Raw genomic sequence first — 27,606 nt, forward strand, 5'->3', positions numbered from 1 at the left:
TAATAGTATAAGTAAATAAATTAACCAGAACAGATTAATGCCATCTATATAAGAGATTGAACATTACATCAGTCTGTATATTATTTAATATAGTCTAAGTAATTTATCTATTTAGAGGAGGCTAATGTGTAAGATACTGAATCTATATTGAAGTACGATTACAGATAATAACGTGCAGACGACGAACAACGTAACAACAAACCCAAGCAATATATAATAGCCTATGCCGGCACCAATGGCCATTCTTGAAAACATATGGAATACAAAGCGAAGTAAAAATTACAATTAAAATTAAATTAAAAGATTAAATTATGTTAATTATGGGTAAAAAGATACATTGAAAGGGACTATATTTATAGAAAGAGTTGTGTTTAAACCTTGCTTGCAATATAAAAACATTTCATTTGTGAGAATATCATATTTATCAGATAATGCATCGTATATATTTATACAGCTCTGTTACATCAGCTACATTCACCAGCGGTGACAAAGTTGTATCTGGGAGTGATGATCGAACTGTCAAAGTGTGGGATCTCAAGAATATGCGTTCTCCTCTCACAACTATCAGGCTAGATTCTCCTGTAAATAGGTAATTATGTGAAATTATAGCATTCTTAAAAAATGTCATTTTGCAATAAGGCATTTTTGCACTAATAATTTATATAAACTATTAGTATAATTTTTATATATAATTGTAATATATATTATAATTAAGTATAATTTATATGCACTAATAATTTATATAAACTTTGGAAACAAATAATTCTTTCCCAAATGTGTACAATACTGTGGATGAGGTTTAACTGTATACTTAATTAGTTCACACATCTGGAAAGTTATTTCAGTTCAGTTTTTATGGTGTATATATTTCATTTTTTTAAATGACAAATTGGTGTATTTTGTTAAAGTGTGCTGGTTTAAATAATATATATTGTCAAGATAAAGGTTGTGTGTGTAACAGTGCTTAGGACTAGGAATTGACTATTAAGTTATGTAATGGTATTCTGGTTACTTTGGATGTGGTGCCTCCGTAGCCAGGTGGGCAGAAATGGCAGTGCGTAGCACACACTGTTGGATTTCTTCTAATTTGATTTTAATGAAATCTGGGGAGGGTTAACAAATCTTTCTAAAGAGTGAAAAATAAAATTTTATGAAAATCCATTCACTGGAAGTTCAGTTACGTGTAGGCAGACTGACAAAGAAATAATAATTGTCACATTTGTATTGGTCCAATTTTAATGGCTTGACAAATTTTAATTGCTTGAAATCATTTTAAAATGCCAAAATATAAAATTTCATAAATCTTCCACTGGTAGTAGAGTTGTTAGATGTGGACAGACAGACAGATATGGTTAAGACAATAGATGCATTATGCATATGTACTAACATGCCTAAAAATAGTTGTTTGACCACAGGTGTAGTGTATATGTGGTGAACTGGTGCAACACACTAAAACACCCTGACAAGTCTTATATTGGCTTGATGAAGGAGCACAGACAAAAGTACAGGATATACCAGCACTATTCAACTTAAGCCACTGGACCAATTTTTGTCTTGAAATTCTTTTGTGGACCACAGGAAATAATGATTAAAAAAAAGTCATTTTCTAAAAATAATAAAAACAATTCATGGTAGGGCATAAATTCTTTCTTTATTTATGTCTTAAAATAGTAGATAATATTAATACCTAATTTTATGTACCTATTACCAAAATACGTATATTTAATAAGTAAATAAAAGAAGTCGAAGTACATGCACGACATAGCATATGTATGTTGAAGAGGCAAGTGGTCTGCCTACCTCAATAGGGACAGCACAATTTTAACAAATCCTTTTTTGAAATCAATTTAATAGGAGCATTGTGGTTGAAGCTGCTTGGCAACAAGTTCTTTTATATTTACTTGGATGTTTGTTGTTGCAAGTCAAAGTATATGTTCAAGTGTGGTGTCCTTCGTGCAGTTCCTGTATTGTGATTTTAAAAATTTCGTATCAGAAAATGCTCACTTGCAGATATATGTACTACCAAACATAGATGTTATTTGTAGTCTAAAATCTCTCAAGTTGGGATGTGTTTGTTTGAATAATTCCGTTCCAGTTTCTGTACTAAATACAATGAATGGGTCTGCCTGAAGCTCACATAATTCTATTTGATATTCAGGGCTTTCTGTTTCAATGTCAACTATAAATGGATTGTTGAATAATCTTATGTTTAAGTACATCAAATTGAGCAAACCCTTTGTTAAAATCTTCAGTTGGAACCTATAACTTTGTAACAAATAATTCAGAATTTATAATTTTATCTATTTTCATTTCATCAAAAAACTCTGCAAGATTAAAAATTAAATTATTTTTTTTTACAAATTTAGTTTTAACACTAGTGGTTTACACTTCTAAATCCAGCATTATTGCCATAAAGATGACAAATGTTTTGATCTTTTCCTTGTCAGGATTTATTCAAGTCATATGAATAACTTGTAATATCTATTAAGAAAGCAAGAGAACTTCAAAATTGACATCAACAAGGCTTGCTTTAAAACATCATCATATTCCATTTCTGTTAAAAAAAAATATGAATTTCTTTTCAAAGTTTAAAAAAACTTTTTTAAGCATTTTTCTGAACTTAACCAGCAAATTCTGCTGTGTAAAAGTATATCGGTATACTGAACATTGAGTTCATGCAAAAATATTTTTAATTTTCTGTGTAAGAATTTCTGCCCTGAATAAAAATGGTAATTTTAAGAACCCTTTCTCTTGTGCCACTTAATTTCAGCAAAGCTCCACACAAAGCTTCCTGGTGAAATGCAACATTCAACATTTAATTCCTTCTTTTTGCAGCAATCCTGCAAGTCCCATATTTTGACCAGTCTTGGATTTGGCAACATCAGTTATAATGAGAGTGCATTTATCAAAACTGCCATATTCCACTATAATTCACATTTTAATTCAGTATAAATGTTCTCTCCTTTTGCTATGATGCAAATTTTAAAAGCTCTTCAGAATAATTAAAATTTGTCATCAGCAGTCCTTATAAAAATAAGCAATTGGCTTATATCAGATATGTCCTTGCTTTCATCTTAAGTAACAGAAAATAGTTACACTTGATAATTTTTTAAAAATTTTTTACTGACATTCATATTTATCCCTACATTACATCTACTTAATGTCTGATGAGAGAGCAAAATGGTTAGAAATTTAATAACTATTTGTTCTTTTCCAAAAGTTTCAGCCATTTTCATGACAAATTTTTTAATTTGTCATGAAAATGGTCCTTGAGGTTGTCACAGACATTCTCTCAGATATGCCAGACAAGCTGTACTTGCTACCTGGGAGTCTAAAACGCTGATGGAACTGATATTCGGGTGACACTCAAGTCAAGTGGACCCAATTTCGGCGAAGTCCGGACGGTCTGTGACAACCAAATCCTCTGTTTGCACCTTCACGATGGTGGGACTGTTAGTAATCCTGGGTATAACCTCCATGCACAAGCACATGGTGGGTGACCACCCAGGTGTGAACCAACGTAAGCAGGGGTCGAGGTGTGGCGCCCACACCACATGGAGGAATGCCGCCCCTCTATGTTACCAGGCAGTACTAGGTGGTAGATGACTCTCATCAACCGGTGAAATACCACCACTTTGCTTATTGGAGGCTTGAAGTGGTGGAACCCATGTTTAGTCTCTAGAGCTAAGTTCCGGTCAACCCTTCCCTATCTCTTCCATCATGCAGTATGATTGATGACTCTTGAGGTTATGATGAACGTTGTGGCGAGATCCAATATTCCTTACATTTCAAGGGTACAGCTCTAAAACGGTTTTCGCAAGCCGGCCGCTAGTTAGTACACCGGACCGAACCTATTGGTAACTCTCTAGGAGGCTTCCGGATCAGCTAGTGTATAATCTTGCTACCTCTACTCTGCCAGATAGTGACTGGAGGGAGTCCGAGTAGTGTGTATGCGGGGAGCATTGTCGAGGCCACGTTATGTCAAGGATCTGGGTATATTCTTCCCACATGTACGCCATATCCAAAAATTTCATTACTTCATACAGCATGTCCCACCCACTTTTTCTTACTATTGAATACACCATGAATTGTCAAACTAATAGAACAAGCTTATCTGCGAAAAGATCTAAACCTCCCAAGGATTTCCTAATTCATTTCACAAATATACGTGGTCTCAATTCTAATCTCAACGATGTCCATTTCCACTTGCAGTCTGCCAAACCCCATGTACTTTTTCTGACAGAATCTCAGTTATCGGTTGATTCAACTACTGTTCATCTCAGATGCCCAAATTATTCGCTGTATGATTCCTTTCGCCTCAAAGGTGGTACTTGTGCATATGTCCGTTCTGATATTCCCTGTCAGAGACTTGGCAATTTGGAATCTCCTCTCTTTGATCTTCTCTGGCTTAAAATCTCTCTACCTCATTGTGTCAAATTCATCTGTTGTCTCTACCGTTCTCCCAACTCCACTAATCACTTGGAGCTCTTTGACTTCCTCTCGTTGCAACTTGACTTTCTCCAGTCCAACTTTCCTAACAGTGAGGTAATTTTCCTTGGTGATTTTAATGTTCACAACTCCAGCTGGCTTCCGTTTTCTAGTCACACCGACCCAGCAGGTAAAGATGCTGAGGCTTTTGCAATTACTAATGACCTAGCACAGATTGTTCATTTACCTACAAGAATACCGGACAATCCGAATCATACAGCCAATACGCTTGATCTTTTTCTCACAAACAACCCTTCTAAGTACACGGTCGAAGTGAGAGGTCCTTTAGGCACTTCAGATCACAACTTGGTGATTGTCTCTTCTCCAATGGAACCTTTATCTCATGGCTATTCCCAACCTCGTGTTGTTTGGCATTACAAGAATGCAAAATGGGATGACCTGCGAGACTTCTTTTCTTCTTTTCCTTGGTCAGATTACTGTTTCAAAACTCCTGATATCAACGTTTGCTCAGATCGTGTCAGTGAAATTATTCTTGCAGGAATGGAATCCTTTATCCCACACTCCACTTTAAAATCTCGTCCTTTATCTAAACCTTGGTTTTCCAATAAATGTGCTAAGGCTGTTCAAGAGAAGAATGTTGCATATCGTAATTGGCTTGTTTCTAATTCTTCAGTTTCATTTTCTGCCTACACCAAAGCTCGCAACAATTGTAAAGCAGTTATTAATCAGTCCAAACTAGAGTTTGAACAGGCTAAGAGTAGAAAACTTGCTTCTTGCCCTAATGGTAGCCGAGCATTCTGGTCTCTTGCCAAAGCTATTGGCCGCAAATTTTGCCCATCTCTGCTTCCACCTCTGTCCAAACCAGATGGTTCTGTTGTCACTTCAGCCAAGGATAAAGCTGACCTGCTAGCATCCCATTTTTCTTCCAGCTCATGTATTAATGAACTTGGTAAAACACCTCCCACCATTCCCAACACGGTCCATTCAATGCCTCCTGTGGTCTTCCGTCAAAAGGATATCAGAAGGATTTTGATGAATCTTGATGCTAAGAAAGCTCCAGGTCCTGATGGTATTTCTCCACTTGTTCTCAAAATCTGTGCTCCTGAACTTACTCCTATTCTTTGCCGCCTTTTTTCACTTTCTTATTCCAAAGGTGTTTTTCCTTCTGCTTGGAAATTTGCTCATATCCAGCCAGTTCCTAAAAAGGGTGACAAATCCCTCCCATCCAATTATCGTCCCATTGCAATTACTTCTACTCTTTCTAAAGTAATGGAGAAATCAATTAACCGCCAACTCTTAAACTACCTAGAAACCTTCCGTCTGATCAACGATCGCCAGTATGGATTCCGTCGGTGTCGATCCACTGGTGATATTCTGGCTTATGTTACCCATTTATGGACTACTTCAATGGAAAGGTTCGGTGAAACACAAGCAGTTGCTCTTGACATCTCAAAGGCTTTCGATCGTGTTTGGCATAAAGGTCTTCTAAACAAGCTTCCATCTTATGGTTTGCCAACTGTTTTTAGTAATTGGTTATCCAGTTTTCTCTCTGATCGTTCACTGAGGGTGATGGTAGATGGCTCTCTGTCTTCTAACTTCTCCACTAATGCCGGTGTCCCCCAAGGTTCAGTTCTTTCCCCCACTCTTTTCCTCTTGTATATCAATGACCTTCTTCCATTGACTGGAAATCCTATCCATAGTTTTGCCGATGATAGCACATTGCATTCAACTTTCCATTTTGAGAAACCTTGCCCTGCTCAATCAGCTTCAACTTCTCGAAAATCTGCTACCAATTCCTTAAATGCCGATCTTCAGGTAATTCTCCAGTGGGGCAAAGACAACTTAGTTGATTTCAACCCTTCTAAAACTCAGTCTTGTCTTATATCTCGCAAAAAGGATTCTTCTGCTCCTATGCTTATCTTTAGTGACACTCCAATTTCTAGGCAAAAGGATATATCTCTTTTGGGGATTACCCTGACTTCTAATCTCTCTTGGCACAAGCACATTACAAATATTGCTTCCTCTGCATCTAAAAAACTTGGTTTTCTCTTTCGCTCTCAGTGTTACTTTTCTTCCAAACAGCTGCTCACTCTGTATAAATCGCAAATCCGCCCTGCCATGGAATATTGTTCCCACATTTGGGGTGGTGCCCCCAAAACCTCTCTCAGGCTTCTTGATTCCATTCAGAAGAGGGCAGTTAGGTTAATTAATGATTCATCTCTAACGGAGTCTCTCCACTCGCTTTCTCATAGACGTACTGTTTCTGCTGCATGCCTCTTCTACAGATATTTCCATGGGCACTGTTCTTCTGAATTGGCTTCTATAATTCCCGCTCTCTCTTTCAAAACAGTCCGAACATGTGCCGCCACCAGCCAACATCCATTTACTGTCCAACTTCAAACCCACAGAACCAACTTTTCATCTTCCTCATTTATTCATTCAACTGCCGTTTTCTGGAACAACCTTCCTTCATACGTATTTCCTGAAAATTACAATCTACAGAAGTTCAAGTCCAATGTCAACAAATATCTTCTTTCGTCTTCTCAACCTCCAACCCAAGCACGGTACTAAGTACTATAGGTTCTAATACCTCTCGTGTTTGGGGTTCACATAAAAAAAAAAAAAAAAAAAATTAATTCTCCATAAGAAAGTAGCTTTTTTGCTTTTGCTGTTTCTAGGGAGACAGCAAATGAAGCAGTTACTGATGCTTGTTATTTTGATATCTTATTAAAAAAATGTTGTTTGTTTGTTTGTTCTGTTAATTTTTCAGCTTTTTTTTACCAGTGCTATTCTAGTATTGCCTGTGCAGGAAGAATACAGTTTTCGACACAATGGAAGATAATGATGCTTTAAATTGTATTCCTTACATACAGCAACAGTCTGTAAACACTCCAAATACTATGGCTTTCCTTTGTGAAGAATAAACAGGTATTCACTTTCCTATCGGTCTTGAAATGAGCGATTTTCACTGTTAATCTTTTTTTTTTTTTTTTATGCACATCCATATTTTTGGGTTAATTTAATTGGCCATTAAATGAACAGTTCTTTAAACATATAATATTAATGCACCACATGGAAAATTCACAGAACATACCACAACGAAGACAAAACTGCTATCGAATACTGAACACATGAAGATAGACCACTACCAATGCCACCTACCAGTCATTAACAAAAGGTGGTAGTGGGGATCTCATTCTAGCACAGACTGCTGTAGACTATGCATCTGTGCACTATTTCCTGCTTTGCATTATTAGATATTTGTCATGCTATATTGGTTGTCACTAGTTTTATTAGGGTTAAGTATCAACGACTGTTCATTTTGAAAAAAAACATTTAATTAAAAAATATTTAATTTAACATGCTGGGAGTAGCAGTGTTAAATATTTCTTTTGGGAATTGTACATACTGAATGAAGGAAGAAAAATATGTTAAGGAAAGTATTTTGTATGTTACCAAACAAAGCTTCAAAACACAGATTACAGAATTACCTAATTTTTATTAAATTTTGTTTTCATTCACAGGCCACAAAAATTGTTTCATGCACTAGATGTGGCCCACATGTCACCAGTTGGAAAGCCCTGGGATATACCATTTCTCATACTTTCAGAGCCCCACTCTATTTAAAACATGTTTTAAAATGCTCTGTTTTCCATATAATCACACTAAATGAATTTAAAGAAATTCATTGTGACTTTTTCCTGGACTAGAAAGTTGAAAAGATACATTACTTTGGGATCTTAGAGCAATGCAAGAAAGTTTCATCTACTGTCCTGACTAAGGGTCATGAATCCAGTGCTCCAAAATTAAATTTTGCTACTGTGTTTGACACAGCACCTGTTCATTTTATATACTAGCACTATTGTGCTAGTATATATAACCACTTTTTCAGAATTTTACTTATCATTACTTGACATTTCACTTTGCCTAGTATAAATCTTTTGTTAGATGATCACACGTGTGTGAATCAACCTTATTTTATGAGTTGTAACGTATCATGAGATGATTGAGATCTGAATCTTTAATGAAAGGGTATTTAAATATAAGAATTGTATTTAAATGTTATTTATTATTCTTGTGAAGTATATAATGATATTCTTGTGATATCACCACAACTAGTATATTCTGACAATTTTCAGAAGAACAGAAAGTACCAAAGTCTACAAACTTATTGAAAAGATAGCTGAATTTACTTATTAGTTGCAGTTTTTCTCTTAGGGAGTAAACAGCAGTTTTCCAAATTATGATATTGTTGTGATGTGTGTTATTGATATATGCTACTTTGGAAACTGTGGGGAGTGGGAGAACATTTCAGAAGCCAAGGGGCTGAGAATATGGGGTGAAGTTCTGCATAGTTCTGTTTCACCAGCTGCTTATCTTCAATTTTCTGTGATTGCAAGTTTCAAGCATAGTGTTCCCAACTCTTATTAAAGTCCCTTTGTTATCAGATTTTACCATGAATTTTAACCATAGTGGTTGGTAGTGGGTTAAAAATATTCCCACATTAACCATTAATCAGTGATTTTAAAAATATGAAATTTTTTCTACCTACCTAAATACAGTCAAACTTTTACTGCAGTAGTTTCTGAAGTAATTTTTTTATGGTTTTCATGCAGAAGTTGTGTGCAAGGAACTGCCAGGTGACCTGCCACTGTCTGCAACTATTTTGCTTTTTGCTTGAAGAGGAATACTAGACAATTGCCAATGCTGTTTGTTTATAGTTTCAGGTTCCTTGTTTTTCTTCTTCCATTACTTCACTAAAAATCTGCTGTCTTACCCAGGTTGTTTTTGAAAGATTTATTATTGCTTTCACATAGTAAAGACCGAAAAAAACCCAGAAATTCTCTGAAAATGGCTATTATACTCAGAAAGCAATATATAGTTTCAAATTTCACATGCTGTGAGTCACACTAATTGAAATAAACTTGAAAATGGATGTAACTAATAGTATTGAATATATGGTTTTTTTTTTTTTTTAAATGATATTTATACACATAATAAGAAATGTGCATGTAATTTTGCACACTTAATGGTCTTTTAAAAAGGAAAATAGAAGAGACTAGGAAATGGACATTACATATTTTTAAACATTTTCTGCAATTTTAAACAAAATTATTTTATTTTTTTGAAAAAAAAAAAAAAAAGGTGTAAAATACATGTTTTAATATTTATTTTTTTATTAATCTTAAAGCATATACAATAAGTACTGCAATTCATTAAGAACAGATGAAATATGAGTATTGTTAAGCATAATTCAAAAACCAAAAATATTTTCCAGAAATTAAAAATAAAGTTGGGTACCTGTTACGTTACCCACCACCATTTTTGCTGCACCACCAACTGTGGATACAACCATTTTCAAGTTAATAATCAAAAAATGAAAAAAAAAAATAAATTGCAGTTGTGGTGGTGAACTTGTTCTCTTGTAACCATTGCCGTAAACATACATAGCATTTATACACGGTGTAATACTAGTCTTTCTTTTCATTAATAAGATTAAATAGGTGTCTTCCCATTTCTTCTTAGCTGTTTGGCTATCTTTGGATGGCATCAATAATACCAATTATTGATACAGCTTAAGGAGCAACTAAATTTGATATTAATTTACAGTTCATAATTTTTTTCCAAAACAGGTTATCAGTATCAAGTCAGCAACACATCATAGCCATTCCCCATGATAATAGACATGTCAGATTGTATGACTTAAATGGTGTGCGCCTGGCTAGACTTCCACGTAGTAACAGACAGGTAAATATAATTCACTTCTATAGCTTCATAGTTTCGTATTTGCTGAGGGCTGATGATTCTCCTATGTGTGAATCCTGTGACAATTTTATCAATCAGACACAATTTTAATTGACTGTCCAGTTTTTAGCAATATACGTTTTACCACTTTTAACCATCTGACTGAGCCGTGTACACTCAGTCAGATTTTATCCGACAGTGACATGTTTGCTATTTTTAGCTTTCTTAAATCAGTAAAACTTTTTACTCATATTTAAAAAATCTACCTTGTTATTGTTACTTGTTTATTGATATTTGTCTTTTACAGTTTATACTTGTTTTTATGCCTTGACTTAGTGACCTAATTCATTAGGCCACTGAAAGTTTTACTTTTTTATGACCAGGTTTTGGCACATTATAGCTTTAGTTGCTAATGCACCAATAAAACCCAACCAACCAACTTCTATAGTCTAATAGGTTAATAAATATACGGTAATGGCTACTTAAGCAAAAAGTTAAAAAAAACAAAAAAAATTGCTATATTAAAATTTATTTTCTTTGCAATTTCAGTGCAATATTTTATTTTCCAAAAATTTAATTGTAGATCCATTAAAACACATTTCCATTAAGTTTTATTGTACTTTTAGATTGTAATATCCTAAAAGTAGTGTTATGGTTTGTTGTGAATTTCATTAATTTTCTTTACTGTCCTGTAATTAGATTGTGATGTACAAACAACCACATGTTGCTATTTGGCAGATTGGCATTATAAATTAAATTTGAAAAAAAATCAGTTTATTTTTGTTTATGCAAGAAAGATGGTAGAAATCTTTTAGAACAGAAAAAAAAAAGTGAGATGAAACTATTAAGCATAAATTTATATACTATGTATATATTAATTTCTGTGATGGACCGAAAACTACTTTGGCTGAGAGGGGGGGGGGATACGGCTTTTGGGATGGTGGGGTCCAAGCAAAATCTTGGTAATCAAAATAAAATTCCTCTTCTGTCAACAAAAATAAACGATTTACTTCACTCATTCTAAAACAAAGTTCTCACCCTTGATTATTATCTACTAATATTTTTATAACTATTTTCCAATGATGAGGTGTGTGAGTGAGATCTATATATGCAAAAGAGATTTTATTTATACACATTGGAGCTTGAGTGCAGGAAAGCTCTTCAGACAAATAATTGTAAACCTGTATTATCTTTAATGTGCACAATGTAAGTTCTACATGGCATCTACACTAATAGTATTGAATATATAATGTTCTAAATTTTTAATAATATTAATAAATTATACATAGTACTTTTAAACTCTTCATTCAAAAAAAAAAGCTGTCTCTAAGTTGCAAAAAATGCACTTCATCATTTGTGTGGTGTCACAACATTTACATGCATTCAATGATACTTAAACTGTTTTGTGAACAAGCATGGTGAAGATGTGTTATAAAGGGTGGACCTCACTACAGTATCACTTGTCTATACACCACTGTGTTCTTCCTACAACCATCTTCAAGATGTCTTCTTGAAGATGGTTGATTTTTTAACCACTGAGTGCCATCTGTAGTCGAAATTGTATTTGCAGAATTATTATTTTCACTGCCGTCATCAGATAATTTTTTACCAGCATGTGCAGAATTATCACTTTCACTGTCTTCATCGGATGAACTGCTAATTTGTTGCCTTTGGCTTTGTGAAATGTCTTCCAATAACACATCTTCTAACAATTCCAGTTCATTAGGAATATCCCCAAACTCTTCGTTACTAACTTTTCAAGTTCGGCTTCAGTGAGATAGTTATGCGGAATCGTCTAGCTACGGACTGTCGAAATCAAGCACGTGAGAATATTATGCTGTGAGCAACAAAGGAAACATGCCCTAGCAGGCTTTGAAGCATGTTCAGACCAGTACAAAATGTGCACAAACGAATAATTGCACTCTATAATGGTTAACAATGTTATAACATTGACAGCCATGTGGGGTCACTACGTGATCCCAATCAAGAAATTATTTTTTCTAAGTTAGGTAATTAAATTTTTCAAGCAATTACCCCATAGAGATCAGAAAAAGGTGAAAAACTTTGCTAAAAAATAATGAAGCCTCTAAGACATTAATTGAGAAAAAATTGTAAAAAAAAGTAGCGTTGGGTCACATACTGACCCCCACCTGGTCATTGGAAGGTTAAAACCAACCGTTTTAGAAAGATATAATGATATCGAATTCATAGAAGTCTACTTGATATCATTTTCCAATACACTTCTATCACAATCTGTTTTAGGAGAGGAAAAAACAGATGAAATATATTACACATAAATTTATATATTATGTATTTAATAATTGCTGTAATGGACAGAAAACTACTTCAGCTGCATTAGCATTACTCATATTTAATAACAGCCTGGCTTATTCTCTCTCCTACCATTGTTTGGTGCATAATGGCCTTTAGCTGCCATTGTGCCGTAAAACATCCAACAACAATGACATAAGCACTGCGAAAGCAAAAATAAGAGTAGGAGTATGTTATAGACCTAATGACTCGAATGAGTACAATGAAGAACAATTGTACGGAGAAATAGAGTGGGCTAGTAAATCAGAATGTCTTATAATGAAGGATTTTAACTTCCCAGATATTGACTGGAACTTGTGGGTTGGTCACTCACACACTAGTAAGACTTTTGTGGATTTATTGGATGATTGTTTTCTGCAGCAGCATGTTCGAGAGGCAACCATAGAGAGTAATACTCTTGATCTGGTTATCAGCAGTGATCATTTGTGTATTAAGAATTTGCAGATAAAGGAACCATTAGGTGGCAGTGATCACAGTATACTGATGTGGGATTTACTTAAAGATATAATTACTATCAGAGGTAAAGGAAAGGGTTTTTGCTTCCGTAAAGGTGACTACAGTGGTCTCAGACAGTTTTTAAATTCTGTACAGTGGGATTAACCGATGATGTTACCAACAGCAAATTCTAAGCCGGAAGCATTCAAGGAATTAATCATGGCAGCTACTAAACGTTCCATACCTATTAAGAAATATTGTTCAAGGTTTAGGCCTAAATGGTTATCAGATGAACTAATGAGACTTGTGACAGAGAAGAAAAATGCATGGGATGCATATAAATTATCAAGCGACTCTAGAAGCCCATCGCAGATATAAGCTAGTCTGTAATCGGGTCTCAAAGGAGGTTAGGCAGGCGAAGGCAGATTACGAGAAATCTTTGGCAAAAGATGCTAAGTAAAACAGCAAGGATTTCTTTACTTATATAAACTCTAAAAGGAAGGGGATGAATATGATTGGTCCACTTGATATCGATGGTTCGACTGTTGATGATCCTGCTCAGATAGCAAACAAACTGAATGAGTATTTTGCATCTACATTCACACATGAGGAGTTATTAAGGTTTGAAAATGGCAGAAGGTTATCAAATTGTAGCATGGTGCTTAATGATTTTGTAATAACTGAGAGCGAAGTGGAGGAGAAATTGTTGAAGTTACACATAAGAAAGGCACCTGGGGTGGATGGGATCTATCAAGTTATATTAAAGGAGGCAGCAAAGGAAGTAAGCAAACCCTTGGCCATAATTATGAGAGCATTCTTGGATTCAAGGGAGGTCCCCACAGACTGGAGATGTGCAAATGTATCCCCAATTCACAAAGGGTGAGTAATTACAGACCAGTTAGTTTAACTTCTGTTCCGGGTAAAATAATGGAGTCCTGGTTAAAGATGCATTGCAAGATTATCTAGACAAGACTGCAGCAATAATTCAGACACAGCATGGGTTTCTTAAGGGAAAGTCTTGTCTGACAAATTTGATGTGGTTACAAAGGAACTGGATGCAAAAAATAATTTTGGTATATTTTTGGATTTCAGGAAAGCTTTTGACACTGTTGCGCATGGAAGACTATTGTACAAATTAGAGCAGAATGGTATTAAGGGTAAGTTGCAACAATGGATAAAAGGATGGTTGAGTGGGAGAAGACAGAGGGTGGTAATTAATGTGTGCTGCTCTTCATGGACTAATGTTATTAGTGGAGTCCCATAGGGTTCGGTGTTGGGTCCTCTGTTGGTTTGTATATTTATCAGTAATATTGATGAAGGTATATCAGGCTTAGTGTCGAAGTTTGCAGATGATACAAAGGTTGGCAGGGTTGTTAATTACAGTAATGGCAGTGTGCTACTGCAACAGGATCTAGATAATTTGGGCAGATGGGCTAAGAAGTGGCAACTGAAGTACTGCATATGGGTAAAAGTAACCCCAGAGAAACGTACCAACTGTGTGGTACTACGCTTAACGTGGTAGAAAATGAAAAAGACCTGGGAGTAATTGTGCAGTCAGATGTGAAGTTTTCTGAGCAATGCAGACAGGCTGCCAGGACAGGTCATGGGGTTTTGTCAATGATATATAGGAATTTTGCTAGCAGGGAAAAGGAGGTGATTGTCCCTCTGTATAAGGCAATGGTCAGGCCATGCCTTGAGTATTGCGTACAGGTCTGGTGGCCTCATTTTAGGAAGGATGTAGATTTGCTTGAGCGTGTACAGAGAAGGGCAACAGGATTGGTGAGGGGAATGAAGGGATCCTCTTACCAAGAGAGGCTTAAGTTCTGCAAATTGCAGTGGCTGGAGACTAGGCACCTGCATGGTGATCTGATTGAGGTGTATAAGACCTTGAATGGGTTGAGCACGCTGAATTCTGATGGGATCGTTCCACTTGTTCAGATTACGAACATAAGGGGGCATAAATTCAAATTAAGAAAAGACAGATGTAGAATAGATGTGTAGAAATTTGCCTTTAGCCAGCGGGTGGTTAATTGCTGGAACAAACTTCCATCTGTCGTTGTGGAAGTGGATAGGTTAAATAAATTTAAGGAGGAACTGGACAGGCATTTGGAGGGAATGGTGTGTTTTTTTTTTTTTGGCTGATGCTGCATAAGTTCATATACTTGCTTTCTTGCATCACATGCCACTACTACTACAACAACTTATTCTCTCCTGTGGCACGAAAATATATATAATCCAATTTAAAGCTCATAAAATTCTCATTTGAATTCAAAAATGTTTCACTTAAGAGTTTTTTGCTTTTCAGATGCATCTGTGAATAAACAGTAGTAATATTACAATCATTTTCTGAAATTGATTGAATATGATCAGTCTTAAATGATGCATGCAAATAACAGCTATTAAAATACCTGTATTTCTGGGTTTTTTGTTTTTTTTTATATTTCTCTGTTAATATAATTAGCACAACCTTGATGATATTACGTAACTTACATTAAAGAGTATATCAACAATTACACTAGCCAACAAAAAAATATTTTTTGTCATGAAAATATGCAATGAAAATATGAGATTCTAAAGGAAATAAATGTGCTGATTCCCAAAATCACCATAAAAAGTCTATCATGTCTACATCGAAAGATGTACCAACGTTTAATGTCAAAATAAAGGGATATATACGTATAATTCAAGTTTGTGATACTGGTGCAAAAAAAATTATACGTTCTATTATATGTTTGGAGGATAGATTTACAACCCTGAGAACATGTCACGATCAGTTAATACTTGGAAAACCTTGGCACACTAAAAACCTTAAGTGTGCTCTCTTCAAATTGTAAATTGTTACATCGAAATTTGAACCTAAGAACTATAGGTAGAAGCTTGATTATGTTTATCACAAGAAAACTGAGGCCAGGATCGATTGCTAAAATTAAGAGAATTAACTTATATCTGTTTAAAAAAAAAATAAATCAGTATGTCATACATTACTGGCTAGATTATGCAAAATTGGCATATTTTGGTAAAACGCAACTTCCTCTATATTTAATAACTGTGACGTGATGTGAAACTACCATGGTGATTTTTGAAATCTATGCATAAAAAATAGTTAAAAACAGCATTTAAGTTTTTGGAGGTAAAAATAGTGTTGGCTAGTGTTATTGTTAAAATACAGTTTTCACAAAACCTTTTGTATTGTCTGGTTTCTACCTGCAGCCTACACGTAGACTGCAGGTAGCTGCTTATCGGAAACAAGCAGCGACATAAAGCGGAAGCTTCTCACTGGCTATGAACACATAGAAAGCAGTTGACAGTGAAACTTCTTGGTATGCAGTGGGGTACAGTTTTGCACTGGTCAATTGCTTTCTATATGTTCATAGCCTAGAAGCTTCCGCTTTATGTTGCTGCTGGTTTCCGGTAAGCAGTTACCTGCATTCTACGCTTTTGGCTTACCCTTATGGCTGAAAGCTGAGTATTAAATTTTCAGTTTCTGATTTTTAAAAAGACCTGCAAAATTTTAGAAGTTGGCAAGTATGTGTAGTGCATAGGGATTAACTATAATCAGTGCTTTTTTTGTAAAAAAAAAATAGGTGCCAGTAATCATTCTTTGCTATCAGGAAAAATTGAAAATTAAAAGGATATGAAAAGTACTCTAAATTTTTTTTTTCTCCTGATATTGTTACTTTGGTAATAATGTATTTAGAATAAGAACAACAAATTAAGTATATTAACGCAGCTCATTAACCATAAATTTATTATTCCAGTATATAAAAAAATAAGTAAAATGTGAGTAAAATAAGTAAAAAATAATAACATAAGTAAAAATAATTTCATAATAGTTTTTATAGAATATTTCAAATTTTTATTAAGTTCTCATCCGACACCTTATGCTAGGGGCCGGCGGCAACCTTTTTTGAATGAAGAGCCATTTTTGATCTAATTGGGGGGGGGGGGGGGGGATCCGAAGAGCTGCACCTCAGCTCAAGCTGGGGGGGAGGCGAGAGTTTTTTTAAGAAATGGAATAATATATATATATATTTTTTGAAATATTATTTATTAATACTGAAAAAAATGTAACAAACATCCAATTAGATATAAACTGTGACTTTTGCTGACGAACTTCTTGAGTGAGTTTCTCAATATCATATGAGTATGTCATAATTAAACATGCTGCGCTTTAAACATTCTCGCATTGTTCAGACGACAGTTTCTTGATTTATTTTTAATATAGTTCACGTTCAGATATATTTGCTCGCAGAAATACATCGAACCAAAAACTGAAGAGAAGTCCAAAAGCAAATATTTTCAAATTTATATATGGGTCCGGTAAGCTACTCCACTCATCGAACACAATTTGGTCAGCATTTTAAACTCGTCTATCACCGTTCATTTGTGTAGAATTGCAAGGATAGCCTTTTGCCTCTCTAAATCCTCAATTTCAGTTTTAAGGCATTTTTAGTCTTGCACTGCACATGTCCTTGATTTTTAAGTCCTCTGACTCCATTTCAAATTGTGCTTCATGTGAGCTGTAAAGTTAAAGAACTGCAGTTACATGTTAAAAGAGCTGCATGCGGCTCACGAGCCGCAGGTTGCCGACTCCTGTCCTATGACGACTTCTTTTCCTCCTCCTCTTTGTGTGTCAGTTGCTGAATGCGTTTCCGAAGTAGCCACGAATTGACATATTTTGCTGGATAGAAGTGGGTCAGCGGTGGGCCTACAATTTTAAGAAACAGTAGTGAAGAAACTATTTTTGTCATCAACGAAGCACTGGTTGGGCTGGCGATCAAATTCATTTGTGAAAATCGTCATTCACATTCACTCGATGAAATCTTACTCAGAGAGTTCATCAAATTCTTCCGAAACCTTCTTATCAATTAGGTATCCACGAATTGCAACTCTTTCATTTAACTGTAACCTAACTGACAATTTTCTAACTTCACTTTCACCAAATGCCAACAATTCATGTTTAGAAGGATTAATACCTTTTGTAGTCCTCGTTTTCCATCTCTCATCATCGGTATTGCACTAGTTCTTAAATTTGAATTTTTTTTTTTTTTGAAACTGTCCAAAATGTCAGTGTCATTTGGATATTCAGTTACTGTAATCATGTAAACAGAGATAAGGAAAATTTACAGAAAAAAGTGGATAATGCACTTCCGTGAAACAACAGATGATTATTTGCCGGGGTAAAAGAAAATCACTTTCATAATTCTCGAACGGGGTGCTTACAGTTGATTCACAAAGGTGTCCAACCAAGGAAAGTGAACTAAAAGAGCATTTTAAATTTTGTTAATTATCAAAAAAATTCTCAAATGTTTTGTTCAGTAAATGTAATTGTGTATTGTACTTAATAAAATTTTCGAATATTTTCAATTTTACTTTTACTTGCAACAAGATATGGAAAATGTAACACACTAAAGAAATCTAACTTTGAATTTTTTTTGAATATGGCCCCTGTATGGGAAACGGTTGGACACCACTGCAGTAGAAGGTGGGCAGAGCCCATTGGGAATACCCCTGGTATTCCCAATGATCTGCTCACTTTTGACTAGAGCGACTCCTCCGTATGTGGGACAGATAGTCGGATAGGTTTTACCAAGTACCACTAAGTTGTAGAATGCTTTAGCTCTCTTAATTCGTGCAGCAACACTAATTACCTAAATTGCCTGAAGGCCAAAAATGCGAACAGTGCGTACAGAGTTAATTCTCTCCTAATCCGTTCACTATATGAAAATTTTTTTTGCTCAACGGAAACTATTTTAAATGTAACTTCCAAGGGGAATTCAAGATAATTCGCTATAAAAACACTTCGTTAAACGGAGGTCTGACTGAGTAATTTAGAATTATAAAAAAGGTTATACAGAAAATATCTGTATATCTGTATTTTATATAGAAAATATCTTAACAATAGACAGTAAAAACTGCAAATTTAGTTAAATAATTTTAAGCTTATTTGAATAGTAGGTAAACATGTGAAAAAAATTTATGGAATATTACGAATTTCGAAGTGCACTGCATCCAAATGTCACATGTCACTGTTAATAAAGGTGCTGGTACGCTGTACTGTTGCGTACCGTCCAAAAAAAAAGCACAGAGTATAATCATCAGTGCAGTATATGATGCATAAAATGCCTGAACAGCTTTCATTTATTCTGGTTTTAGGCATTTTTTAAAATGCTCTTTATAGATTGGCCTTTCCACAAATTGTAAATGATATAATAATGCCTTTGTGACATACTGCTTCATTTCCTCCACCACTTCCTTCACCAAATGATTAATTTGCATTATTTTTATATTTTGTTACACTAATGTGAAAGAATTCAAGATTTGTAAATAACATTCAGAATCATTAATTTAGTTGTTTCTTTTGTAGGGCCACCGTAGAATGGTATGCTCTGTAACATGGGCAGATGATCAAGGTTTATTACAAAGTAATTTATATACGTGTGGCTTTGACCGTCTGGTTTTGGGATGGCATCTTGTGTTCCCAAACAAAGAAGATTCCAAACCAAGTTTGTTGAAGGTTAATTAATGAGAAGATTGAAATTCATAAATATATAAGAATTTGTTATTTGTATTATACTGTTGTCTTAGTTTGCTTGCTTACTTCACAGCTTTACAAAAAAGAGAGAGAGAGAGAGAGTATTGTGTATATTTTATATTTATTATCTATTTTTCAAAAATTCACCAGAAACATGTTTGGAAGTATTGTTTGCTTTGCATAATTCTCGTTACAACAGTAATTAAGTATACATTTGTATCTTGCATTTGCAGAAAAAGTAAAACAAATAGTTGGAACACCACAATAGATTACAAAAACCTCGCTCCATATATATTAAAATTTTTGCTTAAAGCCATCTGGAAATAAATATGAAAATTATATTGATATGATTCTTGTCTTATTGAAAAAATTAAGTGTTTCTCCCCCCCCCCTCCCCGAAGAGTTTAACTTGAAAACAAATCTGTATTCTAAACTATTTTCCAGCATGTGTGTGTGTTTTTTTTTTTTTTTTTTAGTAAGTATACATCCTGCACAGAAGCTAAAACAGGAAAATAAGTAAAACAGCTTACTTCTTATGATGTGCAAACATTGAAACATGTTCTTCTTATAAACAGACAAACATGTTTCGATGTTGGTATAAAGTACATAATGCCCATTTAGTACCATGTAGCAATGGTTTCTACAATTATTTTGCTTAGCTTACATTAATAATGTTAATTAAGATGCCTCTTATCTTATTGAAAGCATTCTTTATACCTTCATGCATGAGTATCTTTACTTATGATGCACATAAAGTAAAACATCAATGTATGTACTAATTAATCTATTGCTTAACAAGCAGCACACCACTAAGTATAAATTTCTGTTTATACTCTGGGATGACTACATGGTCAGAGGAGTTCAAAAGATTGAGACAATACAAGAAACAGCACTGTGTTTAGTAGTTACGTGGACTTGAACCATACTTTGCTTAAACCTACTCAACTGCCTCCCTCCACAGCATTTAGTGGAATAGTATTCCACTAAATGCTGTGGAGAATACAAATTTCTGCATCTAAGCTGCAACTATTCTTTTTCAATTTCAATTTAGGTCACCCAAAGATGCCTACTTTCCAGAGACTGCAATTTACAGAACTCCAATCTTTCCTGGTAAGATTATCCTTTCATTTCCATGGAGGATATAGATCTAACAGATCTATATCCTCCATGGAAATGAAAATCCATTGGTTTGTCCAGCAACAAAAAAATAAGTAAATATGCAATAGTATATATCAGTTTGTAAATAATGCTCAAGTCCTGTGCAGAATACAGTATTAATATATTAATCTTTGCTATGAGTAAAGAACAAGCTAAAAAATTAAGATTAAAAAGTAGAAACCCTCCTTGAGTTTACAAAAAAAAAATTTTCCTTAAAATTGTAAATTTGAACATCTTATTCTTTTGTGATCAGTTTGATCATATTGAACCAAGAACCAGTTGTTACTGCACAGTAGATATCATAGCTTCGTCCCACCTTCCTTGGTATCTCTTCTCCATTGGCTGTATGTCCGGCTGGAATTTCTTCCCATGTTCTTCACTAAAATTGCCTAGATTCTGTCTGACAAAATTCAGAGAGAGACAATGCAAGTAGTAAGGATTGATTAACCTTCTGCATACCATTTTCCTCTAATTTTCATTCAACTTGTCTTATGCAATTTTGGAACAGAAAATGAGAGGTGAAATATTTATTGGTGTTCACTCAGTGTTGTTCATTTTGTTTCAGTTCTTATGAAACCAATACATGCTTAACTTGTCACCAAAAAATATTTCACCTCATTTTCTGTTCCAAAATTGCATCAGACAATTTTGGAAACAGATTGTATATGCTTGAAGGTGTAAACCTTGAGTATCCAGTGCTTTTACAAATTGTTTGACCAGCCCCAGCTCAATATGGAGTGGTGAAAGCAAGACTGTTTCTTGGGACCAAACGATTGTTTACTACATTGTGTGCCAGGCTGCAACTCAATTCTCTCCAAACCATTCTCCTCTCCTGTAGAGCTCATCCATTGTCCTGCTGTCCAGAGGCAGAGAAACCTGTATGCTGATGAGGCAGCCAAAAATCTAATAGATGTAATGACATTGACCCATCTTGCTGTGCTGTTTATTGACATGTGCTATTTCACTATCTATGAGGAGTTCATCATAGACAGTGAAAACAAATATGGCATGCAATAACAGTCATGCAAATCAAGCAAGATCCACAAATATGGATATCTGTGTCATGCCCAAACCATCAGAATGTTGTCCTTGCAAGAGCACATACTTGCACATACATATTGCACATACATACTTGTCATCTCGCACACTTCTACCTGCTTACTGGAAATGATCTGCCTCAATGTAATCACTGCCATTACAGTTAAGCATGTGCTTATTGAATGATCACAATATTTTTATTATCCATTTCAAACTTAGATGAACCTTTGACAGTACAGCATATCATTGGAGGGAAAACCAATGTCATTGAATTCTTCATCCATTCTGAAAGAATTAATATATTCTCCCAGTTTTAATATGGACATTGAGAGGCATACATAGGCTTCACCACCTTTGTGCCAAAATTTTTCAATAATGATGACTTTGAATGATGATGTTCTTGTACGTTTTAAAATATCCCAATTTCTTCATGAATTCTTTTAACTTTATTTTTTTGTCTAATGCCACTGTGGAATGTCATTCTTCTTAATTAAAATTAATAAAAAATCATTTTCAGTCTGTCTTACATTCTGTAATAATTAACACACAATTTTCATTATTAGAAGCCAGAAAATCGCACTTTGTTTAAATTTAGCGTGCAGTATTATTTACTTTTATTTTTACAGTAAAGCCTGCTTAACCAAATCACTGGATTAACTGATCTCTTTCCCCCTCCTTCTTTAAAACATACTGTCTGAAGCCCACAGCACACTGCTCTGGGCAGTATACCAGTATACATGCAACTGGTAGTACACCTTGCATGTTTGCCTGCCAAGGTGTACTTCCTGAGAGGTGTTGTGTGTTGCACCAGTAAAATTGTTTATTATTCTAATTACAATAATTGTAATTAAAATTAATGAAATATGGGTGAGAGTTGTTGCTTCCATGAAAATCAAGTTTAGCGCTCAAGAAAGAATTGAGAAAAGTCTCTAAAACAATTGTTGTTGAATTAGGCATGGACAGTACAACTGTAAAGGTGGAAAAAATGATAAAAAATCAAAAAGGATTTTGCACTCTGTTTTCACAAGGGTAGTTAAGTTCTTGCTCCACCTTAAGAAACAAAAAATTAAAGATAGTTAGGCAATGCATTATGACTATGGTTTCTGCAAGCAAGGTGACATGGAAATCCTGTCAGTTTACACAAAACAGCAGTAGCAGCAGCAGCAAAGAAAAGGCCTTAATACATCAAGATTGATGTACTAAGCCTTTTCAGATGCAGAAACTTTTATAAGTGACAGATAGCTTGGACGTCAAAGAAAATAACATGGTATTAGCTGGGAGAGATTGCTGATTAGCATGCTGTTGAAAACTTTACAGAATATTTAAGGTTATTTACAAACTGAGAAAAATTTATTGTATAACAGCTCTACAGTAATGACAAAATGAATCTAAATTATAAGATGTTACCTACAAAACCCATGGCAAAGAAAGCAAAGCCTGTAATACCAGAATACAAAAAAATCACAGTAGCTAACTGCAATGATGCAACTGGAACTTTCAGATTGCTGCTTTTTGTTGTTTGTAAATAAACCACTCCTAGAACTTCTAATATAAATTGTTCATTTATTCAGTTTACTGCCACTCACAAAAATCAACATAGATGGACTCTGCATTGTTCTGTGGTCACCCGTATTTATTTTTGCATACTTGATAATCTCAAGATAATGCAAATATCTTGTGTAAAATGGCTTCCACCCTATCGAAGCCATAGACAAACAAAAAAACAGTTCTGACTGCTGATTTCTCTGAATTTAAGTTCTGGAGAAGGGAGGGGTGAAATGTCTAGTCAGCAGAGCATAAAGACCAACAATACCATATTTAAATAACAAACAATTTTAATATAAAACATTAATATAAATTATTATTGAAACTACTTTACGTTCTGTTACGTAAATGAATTTTCCCATTCTACTCATAATCCACTCATATAATCCTCCATCGGTTGGCACATTATTGAAAGAATATATATATCAAGTCACAAAGGAGATTAGGCAAGCTAAGGCAGCTTATAGAAAATCTTTGCCGAAGGATGCAAAGAAAAACAGCAGACTTCTTTATTTATATAAACACTAGAAGAAAGGGGATGAATTACATTTGTCCACTTGATATCAATGTTCAACTTTGATGATCCTGCTCAGGTTGCTGACAAACTGAATAAATATTTTGCATTTACATTCACAGTCGAGGAATTCTTTAGGAAAGTGGATTCCAGAAGATTATCAAACTCTAACTGGCACTAAATGATTTTGAACAGAAGAAAATGGAAGAGAAACTGTTGCAGTTAAACATAAAAAGACACTTCGGATGGATGGGATCTATACAGTTATATTAAGGGAGGCAGCCAAGGAGGTAAGCAAACCATTAGCCATAATTATGAGAGCATCTTTGGATCCAGGGAAAGTCCCTGCAGACTGGAGATGTGCAAATGTATCCCCACTTCACAACGGGTGATACAGGCAATTACCTGTTAGCTTAACTTCTCTTCCCAGAAAATAATGAAGTCACTGGTAAAAAAAAGTAATGTAAGACCATCTAGACAGGAGTGCAGTTATACATCAGACACAACATGGGTTTGTGAAGGAGAAATCTTATCTGGCCAATTTTATTGGATACATTGCTGCACTCATAAAGGAACTAGATACAAAAATAATTTTGATATATACAGGTAGTGCTCTACTTTACGAGTTAATTCGTTCCTAGCGCGTACTCGTAAAGTGGGAATTTATTTCCCATAGACCCTATGTTAAAAATAGGGGTTACGTTATCAACAATGAAATTAGATAGCTAATTAGTTTGTTTAAACAATGATTGATTTATCCAAAGAAATGAAAACGTATCCTGTAAATCAAGCAAATTATAATAATAGAGAAATTATTTATGACTTACAGATGTTAAAGAATGTTTATTCTTCTTCATCATCATCGACTAAATGCACACTCGATCACTCATTACTGGCTTGGCACTCATTGGTTTGTTGCACAAGGAGTCTTCTTCAGAAATACTTCAAATCGTGTTAGTTGCAATTTGTGCATTTTTAACAAAATGCACAAATTGCAACTAACACGATTTGCATGGAGTAACAAGTTTACGAAGCTTAAAAAAAAGGAATGAAGAGAAGATTCTGAAAATTTATTTGTTTTTTATATGATTGAAGGTTTCAGTAAAGGTCAAACACATTTCACCATAATAACATAAAAACCCACACAATTCCAGCTGTCGGTATTTTCACAAATGCAATAACATCGAGTTTACTGCTCATTTATAATTGCTTGCAGTAACAGAAAAGCCCAATAAACCGGAAAGTGCAAATTGTTTTATAGTCATGACTTCCCGAAATGTGCTTTAGAAAAATATCACAAAGTCGTTCAAAATTGGTTATCACATATGATAAAAATGAAAGTGTAGTGCGTTTAATGATTTGAATTGGTAATTAATACAATTTACACTATAAAAACGACCTTTAATGAGTTATATAGCAAAAATTTGAACTTCCAGGGTCGTGGAATGAATTACCAAAAAACATGTGTTATTGGGTTCACATTACGATATTTTTGCAATACGATGGTAACGGATTAATATTGTAAGGCAGGGTTCACTGTATTGTATAATTACACGCGTGGTTTGAAATGCGGTATTTACGAATGTTTAACATTCATATTTTAGTGTTTATATTTTTGATTTTGTTGACACTTGATACTTGAAAAGAAAAAAAACACGTAAACCCTGAACTCATAATGTGATTGTTTTAAAAGCATACCACAGTTCAATTGTATTCATTCTCTGCGCGATATCTACCCAGTTAATAGAGGCCATGTAGCACCTTAAGGCATCGTAATTTCCTTTTCTGAAATTAAAACACATTCCTTTGCCTTTTACTACTGCTACCAAAAGAGGGCGCTGACTCTTTAAAAATTACAGCTGTCAGTTGCAGGCTCCAAAAAAAACGACGTGTTTGCCTTTTTATTTACATAATTGTTATTTTATATTGTACTTAATACGTAGTCTTATAGTTATAGTTACGCAGGTTATTTTTATTTTAATTTAGATAAACAGTTTTTGTAGATATACGTAAAACCGTTATTTTGTTCAAATCTTGCAGCCATTGTTTTTGTATATAGTGGTAGGGAATTCAAATTTTTAATTGAGGTAGTTAGGTAGCTCTAACGTATAATTTAGAGTAACACGCTTCACTGTTTCTATTAGATAGCGTAGTATTGACATTTAATTAATTTAATTTATTGATTTTATTAATTTAAAGTATCATGCCCCAAACTAGAGAAGCAAAGCAGCGGGCACAAAATGACAGGAGTGCTGTGATTCGGGGGGCGATTCTCCAACACATCAGAGCCTAAAAAAAATGTGCGACTTGTAAAATGTTTGGCGAACTCTCTGGAACGGAACCTGATATTGCCATGGGGGATGTCTTTGTGTGTGCGCGATGTAAGGAGTGTAAGGAAATAAGGCGACAACTCAGTGTTGTTATGGGCCTATATGAGAGCTTGAAGGACAGGGTGGATGCCCTCGAAGAAACTAAATTGAGGGGCCCATCAAGCTCTCAGCTGCCCACATCGACGCCAGAGCTTGCACTTGGGCATCGCGTGACACAGAGACAACCCCCAAGGCAGAATGCGCTGGTCCCGAAGGAACTAGTAGTTGTTGGTGACTCTATTGTCAGGGAAACGGGGAACATGCTTTGTAAAAAAGAAAGGTGGAACAGGACCAGGGTATGTCTGCCAGGGGCAAAGGTTGATGACGTTGTAGAGCGAATATCATCTTTTAAGGGCACAAAAGGTGATATAGTTGTACACGTTGGGACTAATAATATTAAGAGTAGGAGACCGGCAGAATTACTTAACAAGTACAGGTCACTGTTGAACAAAAGCCGAGAATTAGGGTTGAATTTGAAAGTGTCTGCAATTCTGCCCAGACACGATAGAAGAGAGTATATGATGAGAGCCGTGTCAATCAATTCGGCCCTGGAAAGAATGTGCAAGGCTCAAGGGGTAGAATTTTTTTCAGCCTGGACTGTACTTGTTAACAGGAGAGACTGCTTCTATAGGGATGGGATACACTTAAATAGAAAGGGTGCAAGAATATTTGCTGATGCTATCGAGGCAGTGTTAGGTGGGTCAGAAAACTGATAGCTTGGGGGGGGGATACAAGGACTAATAGTTTAACAGTAGCCGTAGGCAGAGGTGAAAGTGATTCTTGCACAACTTCTATTAGAATAAGTAGCGACTTGGAGCGTGGGGTGTTGGGGGTTTCAGGGATGGGTGGCAGCCATCCTGAAATAGGTTGGTATATGGGATGTGTTAGGGTAACTAAGAATAGGAGTAGGAGCATGTATACCAATGCTAGAAGTATAGTAAATAAATTTGATGAATTTGAAGTGTTGGTCAAGACATCAAAGGCGGATATTGTTGGGATATCAGAGAAGTGGTGTCACACAGATATAAGGAATGCTGAACTGGAATTTGGGGAGTACAATGTGTACAGAAAGGGAGGAGGTGTTATGCTGTTAATTAAGAAAAACAAAATCAAAAGTGCATCCAGTTGATATAGATGAACAGTGCACTGTTGAGTCAGTTTGGTGTGAAATAAGCACTGCGAAAGCAAAATTAAGAGTAGGGGTATGTTATAGACCTAATGACTCGAATGAGTACAATGAACAATTTTACAGAGAAATAGTGGGCTAGTAAATCGGAATGTCTTGTAATGGGGGAGTTTAACTTCCCAGATATTGACTGGAACTTGTGGGTTGGTCACTCACACACTAGTCAGACTTTTGTGGATTTATTGGATGATTGTTTTCTGCAGCAGCATGTTCGAGAGGCAACCAGAGAAAGTAATACTCTTGATCTGGTTATCAGCAGTGATCATTCGTGTATTAAGAATTTGCAGATAAAGGAACCACT

The 27,606-nt window shown here is 35.1% G+C and overlaps 1 protein-coding gene across 2 annotated transcripts in view; it reads left to right on the top strand.

Moving 5' to 3' along the window:
* Wdr37 (WD repeat domain 37) overlaps window positions 1–19,775 on the top strand; it is a 224,605-nt gene extending 204,830 nt beyond the window's left edge. For both annotated transcript variants that reach the window (XM_090389395.1, XM_090389396.1), the window contains 3 exons: window positions 455–589; window positions 10,083–10,197; window positions 19,328–19,775. In XM_090389395.1, the coding sequence (XP_090245521.1) occupies window positions 455–589; window positions 10,083–10,197; window positions 19,328–19,486 (409 nt within the window). In that variant the 3' untranslated portion in view covers window positions 19,487–19,775. The remainder of the gene's footprint in view (window positions 1–454; window positions 590–10,082; window positions 10,198–19,327) is intronic.
* Window positions 19,776–27,606: the final 7,831 nt, after the last annotated feature.

The sequence above is a fragment of the Mastigoproctus giganteus genome, unplaced genomic scaffold, assembly GCF_048544385.1.
Source record: "Mastigoproctus giganteus isolate SK-2022 unplaced genomic scaffold, ASM4854438v1 scaffold_15, whole genome shotgun sequence".
NCBI classification, from domain to species: Eukaryota; Metazoa; Arthropoda; class Arachnida; order Uropygi; family Thelyphonidae; genus Mastigoproctus; species Mastigoproctus giganteus.